Here is a 17,020-nt window from a genome sequence, read left to right as displayed (position 1 = left end):
AGCAATAAAATAGAAATGTTGGTTGACATTTATTCCTATTTAACATCCAAGTTGTAAACGCTAATAGAAGTGATTTTTTTTAGGGGGTATGTTGCATAAGATGAATAGTGGATGATTTCAGATTTTATTTCCTATGTGTAAAGTTTCTAATTTGCTTCTGATAATGCTAGTCTTTGTAATGTGATTTTAACTTCTTTGGGGAAAAGGTACTATACAATTGTAGAATATTTATTGTCAGGTTTATTTTCTTCTTGTAAACAGCAATAAAGGTTTAATAAAATATTTCATCTTTTATATAAGCTTTTGAGGTCTTTATGCTATATCCTAATTTTATAAACTCATCATGCCCTTATAATCACTCGCAATTTACAAAACTTGTGGGAAATTTGAGAAGAATGAGTTTGCTAAATTGAAAACATGAAGAAAATTGAAAATTACAACACATTTGGAAGTTGCAGTTATTTCAGATATTCCACAGTGACAGTAGGTGATTACTCCAGTTAATAAATGTCGTGGGCAGTCATCAGATGCACCAACTTCTGACTCAGATCCTTATTTTTTTTGCCTTCCCTTGCCTGATTACTAGTAAGGCAAATCTCTCCCTCGTGTTATTTTCCAAGAACTGCAGGTCCTCAGAAGCCGATTTAATGCAAATATATTTGTAAGAATTTTCGCTTCCAGGCATAAGTCAATAGTTGGGCAGTTATAAAACATTTGCTTGTAAGCCACTGGAAGAAAATCTTTTAAGCATTATTTGAATAAAGAAAACATCATAATTTTCTTACCAACCAACAATAATAGTGAGGATTCATAATAACTAAGATTTTGTTAATTATCTTCTAGGTGCAGTGCTAAGCATATTATAAGCATTGGTCATTGCAGCAGCCATTATTTTCCCCATTTTACAGCGGAGAAAACAGTCTTAGAAAATGTGTCAATTAGATTTTTTAATTCCAAGCAATATGCACTGAATAATTACATAGGAAAAGAGAAAATAATATAGAAGGGGACAAGAGGGAAAATGGAAAATACTAGAGGTCCATTGAATTGAAGGGAGAGCTGAACAGCTCCAGAAAGACTAGAAATCAAGGCAGTTCTGGGGATCTCAGTAGAAGGGAGTCATGGATTTATTTCTAAGGCAGAGTTTCCTAAAATCTGGTCTCCATTAAAAATGCTGATTCTTGGACCCCTACTTCAGACTGGCTAATTTAGGATTTCTGAGAGTGACACGCAAGGAGTTGAACAGGTTTCTCAGTTGATTCTTATGTTCTCTGAAGTTAAAGATGACTCAGTGCTTTTGGCCATCCTCATGATATCTGCTCAGTTAAAAAATTCCCAGGAGAGTAAGACTGATTGGCCCTGGTCAGATGAACTGCTCACTCATTTGTTAGAGCTTATCATGTATGTTGGGGGGTAGGGGTGTTCCTGGATTGACAGCCCTGTGAGAATCACTCTGATGGGGGTGGATTAGCATCCCAAAGAAGGCAGTGTTAAGAAGATAAACAAAACAGATATCCACTCTAAGAAGGCTCCAGAAGGAGGCAGCAAGAGAGAAAAATATGTTCATAATATTCAAAAATACTTGGTAAAAAAGGGGAGAAATTTTAATTATGTTAAAGTCTATTAAAAGATGCAAGCAACTGTTACCAAATGTGACTAAGCTTTGAAAATGTTGAATTGCTCTAGTTTTTTTTTTAATTGACGTATAGTTGATTAACAATGTTGTGTTTGTTTCTGGTGTACAGCAAAGTGATTCAGTTATATGTATATGTATATATGTATATACATATATATATTCTTTTTCAGGTTCTTTTCCATTATAGGTTATTACAAGATATTGAATATAGTTCCCTGTGTTATAGAGTAGGACCTTGTTGTTTATCTATCTTATATATAATAGTTTGTATCTGCTAATCCCAAACGCGTAATTTTTCCCTCCCCCACCTTTCCCCTTTGGTAACCATAAGTTTGTTTTCTATGTCTTTGAGTCTGTATCTGTTGTGTAAGTTCATTTTTATCATTTTTTAGATTCCACATGTAAGTGATATCATGTAAAATTTGTCATTCTCTAACTTACTTCACTTAGTATGATAATCTCTAGGTCCATCCATGTTGCTGCAAATGGTATTATTTCATTCTTTTTTGTGGCTGAGTAATATTCCATTGTGTGTGTGTGTGTGTGTGTGTGTGTGTGTGTGTGTGTGTACATATATACACACACACCACATCTTCTTTATCCATTCACCTGTCAATGGACATTTAGGTCGTTTCCATGTCTTGGCTCTTGTAAACAGGAATTGCTCTAGTTTTGATGTGCTGAAAGGAAGATGAACATACAGGTGATCGCGAGCTTATTAAGGAAACAATGAGAAAAGAAAGCAAATCTCTCCAGAGGTTATCTCCACTTTATGTGGTGAAAACAGGGTCCCACATAAGGGAAATGACTTGCCTGATGTCCTCCAAGATTCACAATATTCCTTCCTCCTCTCCTCTGTTCCATTCCACTTGCCGTATGCATCCTGGTTCTCACCCACATTGCTAATTAGTTTCCTCTTGAAATATGCCAAAGAATAATAGTGTAGTCTAGTTAAAAGATGCTCATTCTCTCCGTACAGTTTAGTTTCCTCTATTCTTTTTTTTATTATTTATAATTTCATTTTGTTATTGTTTGTAGTGTTCGATGAATACAAAAGGATATCACAGAAGGATATTGAACAGAGTATTAAATCTGAAACATCTGGTAGCTTCGAAGAAGCTCTGCTGGCCATAGGTAAGCTGGTAGGGGGTGGGGCGTGGAGAAACAACTATTTATAGACTTTCCTCCTTATTATCAATTTGTTGTCATGGGTTGTAGAAATTTTTTTTCAGGGATAAAAAAAATTGTTTAAATCACTCATGACGTGTGATCCAGACTTTTTTTTTTAAATTCGTTAATTTATTTATTTTTGGTTGCACTGGGTCTTCGTTGCTGTGCACAGGCTTTCTCTACTTGCGTCGAGCAGGGGCTACTCTTGGTTACGGTGTGCGGGCTTCTCATTGTGGTGGCTTCTCTTGTTGCAGAGCATGGGCTCTAGGTGCGTGGGCTTCAGTAATTGTGGAATGCGGGCTCACTAGTTGTGGTTTGCGGGCTGTAGAGCACAGGCTCAGGAGTTGTGGCGCACGGGCTTAGTTGCTCCGCGGCATGTGGGATCTTCCTGGGCCAGGGCTCGAACCCGTGTCCCCTGCATTGGCAGGTGGATTCTTAACCACTGTGCCACCAGGGAAGTCCCGTGTGATCCAGAATTTTAAGCGAGAAATATTATATACAACCTGATTGTTACTGTACCATGTGGCTTTATCTATTTTATATCCTCTGTGCCTTTGTATCTTAGTACATGGAAAGGTTAATCCTATACTAGCTGCATCTTGCAAGTCTGTGAATGGTTAGAACTAATAACTGTTTCATATGGTACAGATAGCAATAATCTTTTTGAAATTTTATGCTGCCTTATGCTTTAATGGCCCTTATTAATTATTTGTCTAGGAACTTGACAATAAATTGAGGGTACTTTCCATCTATGAAAATGCTTTTAGCATAGCCTATACTCATAAAACATCGTTTGGCTAAATTTTTCCGACAAAGTAATCAAAAGATACTACTTCACACCTTGTAGAATCAATGGGAACAAATGTTACTTTTTTCTTGCAGATTTTATCTGTAATCTTTTCATTTCTCTTGTTATCTCTTGACAGTAAAGTGCATGAGGAACAAATCTGCATATTTTGCTGAAAGGCTTTATAAATCTATGAAGGTAAATGGCCTCATTGTTAGCATCTGAATGGCTCTGAGGGTCTTGTGTCCACCTTCATATGCTTACTTATATCCCCCATGCAAATTAGCCAAAATCAGCTTGAGCTATTCAGTTCAATTCCTCAAATACTTCACCGAGTGTTTGCTAATAATAATGCTAGGTAATATTTATTGAGTACTTATAATGTGTGATCACTGTTCCTAATACTTTATATGTATAATTTTATCCCCACAACAGCTCTGTGGGGCAGGTACTGTTATCAGCTTCCATTTTACAGATGAGAAAACTGAGGCATAAAGAGGATAGGCAATTTGCCCAGGGTCCTCAGTGAGGAAAGGAATGGAGCAGGGATGCAAACATTGGCAGTCCAACTTCAGATTCCCAGCTCCTAACCATGCATTGTACTCTGTGCAAGCACCCTTGCTGAGAACCATGGGAGGGGCAAGAGAGATCAAACTGCAGTCCCTGGTCTCAAAGAACTTCTAGCTCTGAGAGGAAGGCAGCTATGTGCAAAACACCAGTAAGAACAAAATAGAATGTAAGGCGGTAGTTGAGGATCCAAATATTATAGGAACACAGAGGAAAGGGTGTTTAAAAAAAATATTTGTTTGGCGGTGAGGATCAGAAAAGGACATATAAAGAAATTGGTATATTTGAGCAGGACCTTAAAGGAAGTTTTACATCAGAGGGTTTTACATGGTAGGAAGGATGGTAAACCTGGGAAGGGAAGGATGACATGGTGGGTGGATCACTGTATGTGAGGCAGGAGGGCTGGAGAACACAGGGTATGTCTCTAGAAGGGCAGAGAGCCGTCTCCTCTGGTCAGAACACTGAGTGTTGAAAAGATAAGTTGGGGAAACCCTTGAGCTCCGTGGTGAGGAGCAAGATTCCACAGGCCTCTAAGGTTATAGTACCAGGGATGTCATCGGGAGACTGATACATAGTCTGCCTTGATAGACTAACAAAGAGCACTGTCTGAAAACTAGCTCAGCTTTGTATGCTTGTTTCTTCCTTAGGGCTTGGGCACTGATGACAACACCCTCATCAGAGTGATGGTTTCTCGAGTGGAGATTGACATGTTGGACATCCGGGCAAACTTCAAGAGGCTCTATGGAAAGTCTCTGTACTCCTTCATCAAGGTAGGTCACAGCAGCCTTGCCTTGGCCCAGAGGAAAGTGCTGATGAAAGGAGGGGGTTCTGACCTAGGTATTTAGACACTTCTTATCCTCTCCTTGGCAGACATCATTCCATTTAATGATGGTACTCTAATTCAGATATTTCCAGCCTCTCTCCTTTCCCACAGATGTTTAAATCTCTGCCTGGTTAGAAGCTGGAAATGTTTGCCTTCTAAATAGAGTTAATTATTTCATGTTGACCCCAGACAAAGAAAGATTTTATATATATATATATATATATTTTGGAGTTTCCATATTTTTTTTTAATTTTTGAATTTAATTTATTTTTTAATACAGCGGTTCTTATTAGTCATCAATTTTATACACATCAGTGTATACATGTCAATCCCAATCTCCCAATTCATCCCACCACCACCCCCACCCCCCAGCTGCTTTCCCTCTTGGTGTCCATACATTTGTCCTCTACATCTGTGTCTCAATTTCTGCCCTGCAAACCGGTTCATCTGTACCATATTTCTAGGTTCCACATATATGCGTTAATATACGATATTTGTTTTTCTCATTCTGACTTACTTCACTCTGTATGACAGTCTCTAGATCCATCCACGTCTCTACAAATGACCCAATTTCGTTCCTTTTTATGTCTGAGTAATATTGCCTTGTATATATGTACCACATCTTCTTTATCCATTCATCCGTCAATGGGCACTTAGGTTCCTTCCATGACCTGGCTATTGTAAATAGTGCTGCAATGAACATTGGGGTGCATGTGTCTTTTTGAATTATGGTTTTCTCTGGGTATGTGCCCAGTAGTGGGACTGCTGGGTCATATGGTAATTCTATTTTTAGTTTTTTAAGGAACCTCCATACTGTTCTCCATAGTGGCTGTATCAATGTACATTCCCACCAACAGTGCAAGAGGGTTCCCTTTTCTCCACACCCTCTCCAGCATTTGTTGTTTGTAGATTTTCTGATGATGCCCATTCTGACTGGTGTGAGGTGATACCTCATTGTAGTTTTGATTTGCATTTCTCTAATAATTAGTGATGTTGAGCTGCTTTTCATGTGCTTCTTAGCCATCTGTATGTCTTCTTTGGAGAAATGTCTATTTAGGTCTTCTGCCCATTTTTGATTGGGTTGTTTGTTTTTTTAATATTGAGCTGCATGTGCTGTTTATATATTTTGGAGATTAATCCTTTGTCCATTGATTCGTTTGCAAATATTTTCTCCCATTTTGAGGGTTCTCTTTTCGTCTTGTTTATGATTTCCTTTGCTGTGCAAAAGCTTTGAAGTTAAATTAGGTCCCATTTGTTTATTTTTGTTTTTATTTCCATTACTCTAGGAGGTGGATCAAAAAAGATCTTGCTGTGATTTATGTCAAAGAGTGTTCTTCCTATGTTTTCCTTTAAGAGTTTTATAGTGTCCGGTCTTACATTTAGGTCTCTAATCCATTTTGAGTTTATTTTTGTGTATGGTGTTAGGGACTGTTCTAATTTCATTCTTTTACATGTAGCTGTCCAGTTTTCCCAGCACCACTTATTGAAGAAACTGTCTTTTCTCCATTGTATATCCTTGCCTGCTTTGTCACAGATTAGTTGAATAGGTGTGTGGGTTTATCTCTGGGCTTTCTATCTTGTTCCATTGATCTATGTTTCTGTTTTTGTGCCAGTACCATATTGTCTTGATTACTGTAGCTTTGTAGTATAGTCTGAAGTCAGGGAGTCTGATTCCTCCAGCTCTGTTTTTTTCCCCCAAGACTGCTTTGGCTATTTGGGGTCTTTTGTGTCCCCATACAAATTTTAAGATTTTTAGTTCTAGTTCTGTAAAAAATGCCATTGGTGATTTGATAGGGATTGCATTGAATCTGTAGATTGCTTTGGGTAGTATAGTCATTTTCACAATACTGATTCTTCCAATCCAAGAACATGGTATATCTCTCCATCTGTTGGTATCATCTTTAATTTCTTTCATCAGTGTCTTATAGTTTTGTGCATACAGGTCTTTTGTCTCCCTAGGTAGGTTTATTCCTAGGTATTTTATTCTTTTTGTAATGGTAAATGGGAGTATTTCCTTAATTTCTCTTTCATATTTTTCAGCATTAGTGTATAGGAATGCAAGAGATTTCTGTGCATTAATTTTGTATCCTGCAACTTTACCAAATTCATTGATTAGCTCTAGTAGTTTTCTGGTGGCATCTTTGGATTCTCTATGTATAGTATCATGTCATCTGCAAACAGTGACTGTTTTACTTCTTCTTTTCCAATTTGTTTTCCTTTTATTTCTTTCTCTTCTCTGATTGCTGTGGCTAGGGCTTCCAAAACTATGTTGAATAATAGTGGTGAGAGTGGACATCCTTGTCTCGTTCCTGATCTTAGAGGAAATGCTTTCAGTTTTTCACCATTGAGAATGATGTTTGCTGTGGGTTTGTCGTATATGGCCTTTATTATGTTGAGGTAGGTTCCCTCTATGCCCACTTTCTGGAGAGTTTTTATCATAAATGGGTGTTGAATTTTGTCAAAAGCTTTTTCTGCATCTATTGAGACGATCATATAGTTTTTATGCTTCAGTTTGTTAATATGGTGTATCACATTGATTGATTTGCGTATATTGAAGAATCCTTGCATCCTTGGGATAAATCCCACTTGATCATGGTGTATGATCCTTTTAATGTGTTGTTGGATTCCGTTTGCTAGTATTTTGTTCAGGAGTTTTGCATCTATATTCATCAGTGATATTGGTCTTTTCTTTTTTTGTAGTATCTTTGTCTGGTTTTGGTATCAGGGTGATAGTGGCCACATAGAATGAGTTTGGGAGTGTTCCTTCCTCTGCAATTTTTTGGAAGAGTTTGAGAAGGATGGGTGTTAGCTCTTCTCTAAATGTTTGATAGAATTCACCTGTGAAGCCATCTGGTCCTGGACTTTTGTTTGTTGGAAGATTTTTAATTACAGTTTCAATTTCATTACTTGTGATTGGTCTGTTCATGTTTTCTGTTTCTTCCTGGTTCAGTCTTGGAAGGTTATACCTTTCTAAGAATTTGTCCATGTCTTCCAGGTTGTCCATTTTATTGGCATAGAGTTGCTTATAGTAGTCTCTTAGGATGCTTTGTATTTCTGCGGTGTCTGTTGTAACTTCTTTTTCATTTCTAAGTTTATTGATTTTAGTCCTCTCCCTCTTTTTCTTGATGAGTCTGGCTAATGGTTTATCAATTTTGTTTATCTTCTCAAAGAACCAGCTTTTAGTTTTATTGATCTTTGCTATTGTTTTCTTTGTTTCTATTTCATTTATTTCTGCTCTGATCTTTATGGCTTCTCTCCCTCTGCTAACTTTGGGTTTTGTTTGTTCTTCTTTCTCTAGTTCCTTTAGGTGTAAAGTTAGATTGTTTATTTGAGATTTTTCTTGTTTCTTGAGGTAGGCTTGTATAGCTATAAACTTCCCTCTTAGAACTGCTTTTGCTGCATCCCATAGGTTTTGGATCGTCATGTTTTCATTGTCATTTGTCTCTAGGTATTTTTTTATTTCCTCTTTGATTTCTTCAGTGATTTCTTGGTTATTTAGTAACGTATTGTTTAGCCTCCATGTGTTTGTGTTTTTTATGTTTTTTTCTGTGTAAGTGATTTCTAATCTCATAGCATTGTGGTCAGAAAAGATGCTTGATATGATTTCAATTTTCTTAAATTTACTGAGGCTTGATTTGTGACCCAAGATGTGATCTATCCTGGAGAATGTTCCATGCGCACTTGAGAAGAAAGTGTAATCTGTTGTTTTTGGATGGAATGTCCTATAAATATCAATTAAATCTATCTGGTCTATTGTGTCATTTAAAGCTTCTGTTTCCTTATTTATTTTCATTTTGGATGATCTGTCCATTGGTGTAAGTGTGGTGTTAAAGTCCCCCACTATTATTGTGTTAATGTTAATTTCCTCTTTTGTAGCTGTTAGCAGTTGCCTTATGTATTGAGGTGCTCCTCTGTTGGGTGCATATATATTTATAATTGATATATCTTCTTCTTGGATTGATCCCTTGATCATTATGTAGTGTCCTTCCTTGTCTCTTGTAACATTCTTTATTTTAAAGTCTATTTTATCTGATATGAGTATAGCTACTCCAGCTTTCTTTTGATTTCCATTTGCATGGAATACCTTTTCCCATCCCCTCACTTTCAGTCTGTATGTGTCCCTAGGTCTGAAGTGGGTCTCTTGTAGACAGCATATAGATGGGTCTTGTTTTTGTATCCATTCAGCAAGCCTGTGTCTTTTGGTTGGAGCATTGAATCCATTCACATTTAAGGTAATTATCGATATGTATGTTCCTATGACCATTTTCTTAATTGTTTTGGGTTTGTTTTTGTAGGTCCTTTTCTTCTCTTGTGTTTCCCACTTAGAGAAGTTCCTTTAGCATTTGTTGTAGAACTGGTTTGGTGGTGCTGAATTCTCTTAGCTGTTGCTTGTCTGTAAAGCTTTTGATTTTTCCATCGAATCTGAATGAGACCCTTGCTGGGTAGAGTAATCTTGGTTGTAGGTTCTTCCCTTTCATCACTTTAAGTATATCATGCCACTCCCTTCTGGCCTGTAGGGTTTCTGCTGAGAAATCAGCTGTTAACCTTATGGGAGTTCCCTTGTATGTTGTCGTTTTTCCCTTGCTGCTTTCAATAATTTTTCTTTGTCTTTAATTTTTGCCAATTTGATTACTATGTGTCTCGGCGTGTTTCTCCTTAGGTTTATCCTGTATGGGACTCACTGTGCTTCCTGGACTTGGGTGGCTATTTCCTTTCCCATGTTAGGGAAGTTTTCAACTATAATCTCTTCAAATATTTTCTCGGGTCCTTTCTCTCTCTCTACTCCTTCTGGGACCCCTATAATGTGAATGTTGTTGCGTTTAATGTTGTCCCAGAGGTCTCTTAGGCTGTCTTCATTTCTTTTCACTCTTTTTTCTTTATTCTGTTCTGCAGCAGTGAATTCCGCCATTCTGTTTTCCAGGTCACTTATCTGTTCTTCTGCCTCAGTTATTCTGCTATTGATTCCTTCTGGTGTATTTTTCATTTCGGTTATTGTATTGTTCATCTCTGTTTGTTTGTTCTTTAATTCTTCTAGATCTCTGTTAAACATTTCTTGCATCTTCTCGATCTTTGCCTCCATTCTTTTTCCTAGGTCCTGGATCATCTTCACTCTCATTATTCTGAATTCTTTTTCTGGAAGGCTGCCTATCTCCACTTCATTTAGTTGTTTTTCTGGGGTTTTGTCTTGTTCCTTCATCTGGTACATAGCCCTCTGCCTTTTCATCTTGTCTATCTTTCTGTGAATGTGGTATTTGTTCCACAGGCTGCAGGATTGTAGTTCTTCTTGCTTCTGCTGTCTGCCCTCTGGTGGATGAGGCTATCTAAGAGGCTTGTGCAAGTTTCCTGATGGGAGGGACTGGTGGTGGGTAGAGCTGGCTGTTCCTCTGGTGGCAGAGCTCAGTAAAACCTTAATCCGCTTGTCTGCTGATGGGTGGGGCTGGGTTCCCTCCCTGTTGGTTGTTTGGCCTGAGGCAACCCAACACTGGAGCCTACCTGGGCTCTTTGGTGGGGGTAATTGCGGACTCTGGGAGGGCTCACGCCAAGGAGTACTTCCCAGAACTTCTGCTGCCAGTGTCCTTGTCCTCACGGTGAGACACAGCCACCCTCCGCCTTTCAATAAAGATTATATTTTAATGAATGGTTTTAAGAGCACAATTTCCATTTCTACCTGCTCACAATAAAAGAGAAGCAACTGAATCAGTCATCCAGAACCCCATCCAGGGCTAGCTGAGGTCTGCTGAAAATATGGGAAAACATGACAGTCATCCTGGATTGCTATTCTTTACCTGGCACCAGACTTCTAGGAGTCCTAACATGGCATGGGAGTGATGAGAAATGATTCACATCTCTCAAAACCCCTCATTACTGGGACTTTGCTTCTTGAGGAAGCCAGAAGGGCCTCCGGAATATGAAGCCAAACCCATTTTCCTAGAAGCTGGGTTGCCAGCACAGTAAATGTCAAATCAGGATTTGATCTGTGAATTCAATATTCTGATCCTACTCATAGCTTGGAGAGGTTTACCTACTAGGTGATTTGAGCTGCAGAGTTTATGACTATGTCTACAAGGCATTTAGGAACTTGTTTCTATTTCTGTACAGTCTGTGATGTCACTTTTTTTTGCAGAGCCAAAATATAGCTAGCTGTAAGCAAAACAACTTTAAGATACAAGGATGACCATAAATGAAGCTATGGGAAAATATATTTGTAACATATACTTATAATGTATGGTTAATATCCCTATATGAGGAGCTTGTACAAATTACTAAGAACAAGGAGAAAAATCCAAAAGGAAAACTGGACAGAAAGAAAACATGAGCTTCATGAAAGATGAGACACAAATGGACAATAAATATGTACAATGTTTAATCTCACTAATATATAATGGATTGCAAATAAAAACAAATCATCATTTTTCACCTAATACCTTAACAAAGTTTAAAGAGATGATAACCAGCATTGAGAAAGGCTTGGGGAAATCTCACCGTCTCTTATGGAAGCACTGTAAACTAGTCTAACTTTCCGGGGAGGCAACTTGCCAATAAATGTTTAAAAAATAAACTGTACCTCTTACTTAGTTATTATATATTTAAGAATATCTTTAGGCAAAATAATAAGGTAAAAATGCGCTAATCCACAGAATGGGAGAAAATATTTACAAATTATATCTAATAAGGGTTTACTATCCAGAATATATAAAGAACTCCTACAACTCAATAACGAAAAGACAAACAACCCAATTAAAAAATGACAAAGGATTTGAATATCTTCATTTCTCCAGGGGAGATATACAAATGGGCAATAAGCACGTGAAAAGATGCTCAACGTCATTATCAAAACCACAGTGAAATACCACTTTGTACCTACTAAGATGGCTATAATTTTTTTAAAAATGGAAAATAACAAATGTAGGTGAGGATGTGGAGAAATTAGAACCTTGTGTATTGCTGGTGTGAATGTAAAATGGTGCAGCTGTTGTGGAAAACAGTTTGGCGCTTCCTCAAAAAGTTAAACATAGAATTACCATATTACCCCGCAATTCCACTCCCATGTATATACTCAAAAGAAATGAAAACGGGGACTTAAACAGGTATTTGTACACCAATGTAAACATTATTTATAATAGCCAAAAGGTGGAAACAACCTAAGGGTCCATGAACAGGTGAATGGATAAACAAAATGTGATATATACATACATAATGTGAATGAAGTTTCTGATACATGGATGAATTTTGGAAACATTCTAAGTGACATAAACCAGACACAAAAGGACAAATACTGTATATGATTCTACTTACATGAAATATTTAGACTAGGTAAATTCATAGAGACAGAAGGTAGATTAGAGGTTACCAGGGGCTGGAGGATAAGGGGAATAGGAAGTTCTTGCTTAGTGGTTACAGAGTTTATTACACATTATTTTAATTTTTATTAACCAATAGGGGATGACTCAAATTATGGAAAATCTATACAGTGGAATACTATACAGACACTAAAATGATGGGGTAAAAAATATTGATTGACTAGGGGAAACAGCACAATAAATACATTTACATTATATATTTGTATATATATAAATATGTTAATATGTGTATACACACACTCACACAACACTGGAAAAAATTAAAAATAAAGAATACATTGCCCATTCAATAAAAATTGTCAAAAGAAACAGAATAGAAATAGAAAATATGTAAATAATAGAAAAAAGACAGAAGTAAGATTAAAAATGTAAGTTATAATAATAAATAAACTCTCAGGTTAGGTAAAAATATAAAATCCTACTCCATGCTGTTTATAAGGAACAGTTGAAATACAGTGATATGTAAGAAGCTTTAAAAAAAAAAAGGCCAGGGAAAAGAACATTTGATAAAAAGAAAGCAGGGATTATACTATAAGTAAAAAGAAGAATTTAAGGGGAAAAAGTATTAAATAGGACAAAGTAATAGATCACTTTATATTGATAAAAGCAACAATTTACAGCAAAGATTAAATTACCATAAAACTTTAGTTGCCAAATAGTATTGCATTCAAATATATAAAGAAACTTGAGGCTCCAAAAGAAGACATTGATGGAAATACTATGCTAGATAGACTTTAACACATCCTTCTCTTTTGGCAGATCAATGAGACAAGGTATAAACAAGGGTGTATTAAGATTGATTTTAATAGATACACATTAAACTTTGAATCCCAGCCCATCTTTTCTAGTGCCCATGAAACACTAGCAAAAATTGATCTATTATTTAGGCCATGAAAAATTCTATGTAAAAATTATAGCACCTTTCTGGAAGGCTATTTTGCAACCCATACTAAAAGAAAATACATGATCATTAATCTGGTAATTCCCATTTTATGAAAATTTATCCTGAATACATCATTTTAAAACTGCACAAAAATTTATAGTATGTTTATTGCAGCAGTGTTTATAATAGTGAAAAATTGGAAAAAACATAAATATCCAATGGGGGGGTGATCAAATAAATTATTTTACCTATGTACAGTGGAATACTCTGTAACCATTAAGGAATGATGTTGTGGAAGAGTATATAATAAATTAAAATAGGGAAATAGGCTATAGTAAATAAAAAAGTAGAATATGGAAGAATACTACAATCCCATCACGTAGGAATCTATATCCATAGAAAAAGGTCTGGAAGGATATGCAAAAACCAAAATGTTAGGCAGAGTAATCTCTAGATGTTAGAATTATAGATGATGTTTTTATATTCTTTTATGTCTATTTTCTACATTGAACAGGCGTTCTTTTTATAATAAAAAATAACAAATGTCATTTAAAAAAAAAAAAAAAAAAACCTCTCCAAGAAAGATCCCGGCAAGACTGAAAAAGTTAACCTAGATGACTTTGAGCTGTGTATTCTATTTTAAATCCCATTTATCTGACTGTAACTCTGCTTTCCTTGTCCCCAGGGTGATACATCTGGAGACTACAGGAAGGTACTGCTCATTCTCTGTGGAGGAGATGATTAAAATAAAATCCAGAAAGGATAGGAGGGTTCCCTACACTTCGAATTTTTTTTAACTTCATTTTTCTACACTGCTGTTAGCATTATCTCAGAATGGTTATTTCCAATTAAAATGCCTACAGATGCCTCCTAAGATATATACTGTATTATTATTCATCTATAATTACTCACTATGATGCTTTAAAGCTGTACTTGCTTTTCACAGCTTATAAAACCTAAAAGAAGATTTTAAATTAGAAATAAGAATGTGCTCCATGTTTTCAACAGATTTCTTCCTTGTTTGTGTTTCACAGAAATTGGAATATATTAAATTATTTCATATTTTCTTTTTGGTGAAAACTGTTGAAATGGAAGACTGTTCTAAAATCACTTTTCTTCCCTAATTCTATTTTTAGAGTGGCTAGTAATTTCTTGATTTGAAATTGTGAGCATCTAGTTAGTAAGAATATCTATCCAATTTGCTACTTTACTTGTCATAGTTTGAAAGCATCCACAGATCTCCTTTGTTTAGGTTTTTGCCTAAAGTGTTAGTTGATCTTTACTAAGTTTGGCATTAGAGACTTCCTCCATCACATCTTATGTTACCATCTCTTAGTCTCTCCAGGTTAAAGTATACCAAACTCACCAACTCTTCTGAACGAATTCAATTCTAAGTGTGGTTATACAGATCATATATGTCTGGTTACCAAACATAAATGCTGAACATTCCACAATATTATGGTTAATAATAATAATAACAATATAATAAAATAATAATAATGGTACTGATCCAGCTTGAAGATGAATGTGAAAGAATTGTGTCAAACTGCGTATTCTGGTGATGGTGTAGTGCTCTGAATTTACTTTTACTTAAAGAAAAATTTTTGTGCCCCAAATTTTTTAAATCATTTTCAATTTTGTTGATTTGTAGTAATTTATACTTAGACTGTGCCTTTCAACTCTAGAATTACTGTAAAGGTGTACTTGGATTTAATTTAAAAGTTCAGTTTGTATACACCATGGAAAAATAATTTCAATAAAACACGGTGCCTTTCAAATGAGGTATATGCTTTCTCTGACTGACTTTTCTGCTTGTGAGTTTTTTCATCCTGGACTCTGAAAGGAGATATTTTTGAAGGATTTGTGTTACTCAATTTCTATTAGAAAGTACAACATTAGGAAAAATAACATATTTAATCTTATATACCTCTACTGCTGTAAAACTAATGTTCATATATACCAAACACTACTTAATGATATAAAATAGTATATTTAAGTTATCTCTGGAAACGAGTGATGCTGTTGGTTCTAAGTAGAACATTCATATTAAATAAGAATATTTGTCTTCTTTGTTCATTCTATAGTTATTTGTTGTATTTTGATGGGTGAAATATAAGGATTTGTTTCTACTTGCCTATTACAAGTGCTTGACTACTGGTGAAAGCTATTTACATGAATACTTCCAGTTAATTATAGGAAATAGTACTGCTGCTTCAATACCTACCCAGAAGAGCATGGAATTTCCAAATTAACGTTATTTGGCTTTGGAAGCATTACAAATTTGGGGGGGTTTTATCTTTAAATTATATATGGCTTAGCCAGAATTTTAAAACAAATTGCATATGTTGATGGGAAGCTTTCTAGAGAGTAGGTTAAAGCCACCCTGGAGGAATGATTGCTGTATTGAACAAGCATGACTTTGTAATATAACTAGGAAGCAACTTTGTTTTTTTTCTCCTACTGTCCATTTACATTTATTCATTGGGTCTAGTTCTTCTCCTGTCTTTAGATGAAAATTCAGATAGAGGATAGGGTCGTGACTTTTCTGGTCATTCTTAGGCTTTAAAAAGTCCTACTATAGAACCGTGTCATTTCAGCAATTAATGTTTTCGGTCAAACTTCCAAACTTCATTTACAGTTGAGGCTTCTCCCCTCATTCAGATCTGGCTTATTGCCAGCAGGAAGCTGGAGTTTGGGGAGGGTGATACGGTGGGCTTCTTTTCTTTCTTCACCTAGTCTTCCTTCTAGACCCTACCTTCCCCTCCCCAACCTAGCAGAAGGGAGGAGAGAAAATGGGAGCAGGAAAGTTCTTACCTGTTAGTGCTGTGGTGGTAGATGATCAATGCTGTGTGACCCTGTCAGATGTTTTTTGTTTTTTAGTTCTGTCAGATGTTTAAAGCTGATTCTTGTTAGCATTCTGCTGAGTTCCTTTACAACTCCATCACCAGTAAAATACTCATCTTTAGTTCCTTTGGCAAAGCAAATGCAGTTCTCCTTTTTCAGCCCCTAGGAATTCAGGCTCTTTGTGCTGAAGTGTTTGTCTTTCCACCCAGGCCTTTTAGACAGGATCTAAGATGATTCCGTGCTGGCTGTCTTATAGTGGCCCACATTTGTTCCATGCGTATCCTTTGTGCTGACAAATTCTGGGCATGCAGGCTGATCCCTTAGCAGCAATCATTTTCTGCTCCTCCCCTACCCCCTACCTCCACCAAGCTGCCTCAGCCAGCCTCTCTCAGTTCAGACTTCTCAGAGTGAGTACACTGGGATGCCCAAATTACATATACTGCTGATGGGAGTATAAGCTGGTGCAGTCATTTCAGAGAGCAATTTGGCAACAGATAATAAAGTTGAAAAGTTCCCAGCAAGTTCACTTCTGGGGATCTATTTGGTGACTCTCTTGCACATGGTGTTCAATGCTGCTCTATAAGAGCAGTAAAGTAGAAACAACCTAACTCCCTCAGTGAGGGAAAGGATAAATTTTGGGTGTCACACAAGAGCAGTGAAAATTAACTATAGATTTGTTAATTGAATAAGTCTCAAAAGTATAATTTTGAGAGAGAAGAAAGGTGCAAAATGATAGGTACGAATGATTCCATTTAATTTACATGTCTAAACGTGCAAAAGAAAACGTATTGCTATGGGTACACGTATAAGAACGTGCATGGGAATAATGATATACACCATTCTGAGGATAGTGGTCACTAGAGTGGAGGGAGAGAAACAGACTGAGATGGAGAGGGAGCTTCTGCCTATCTGTATTGTTCTACTTAAAAGAATCAAAACAAGTATAATA

At 36.4% G+C, this 17,020-nt stretch overlaps 1 protein-coding gene across 2 annotated transcripts in view; it reads left to right on the top strand.

Annotated features, from left to right (window-relative positions):
• The window catches only part of ANXA4 (annexin A4), a 74,600-nt gene extending 59,595 nt beyond the window's left edge, over positions 1-15,005 (top strand). For both annotated transcript variants that reach the window (XM_059943120.1, XM_059943119.1), the window contains exons 10-13: positions 2,675-2,770; positions 3,733-3,791; positions 4,808-4,930; positions 13,913-15,005. In XM_059943120.1, coding sequence (XP_059799103.1) covers positions 2,675-2,770; positions 3,733-3,791; positions 4,808-4,930; positions 13,913-13,972 — 338 coding nt within the window. In that variant the 3' untranslated portion in view covers positions 13,973-15,005. The remainder of the gene's footprint in view (positions 1-2,674; positions 2,771-3,732; positions 3,792-4,807; positions 4,931-13,912) is intronic.
• Positions 15,006-17,020: the final 2,015 nt, after the last annotated feature.

Source organism: Balaenoptera ricei, chromosome 13, assembly GCF_028023285.1.
Source record: "Balaenoptera ricei isolate mBalRic1 chromosome 13, mBalRic1.hap2, whole genome shotgun sequence".
In the NCBI taxonomy this organism is placed as follows: domain Eukaryota; kingdom Metazoa; phylum Chordata; class Mammalia; order Artiodactyla; family Balaenopteridae; genus Balaenoptera; species Balaenoptera ricei.
This window is presented reverse-complemented; position numbering and strand designations above follow the sequence as displayed.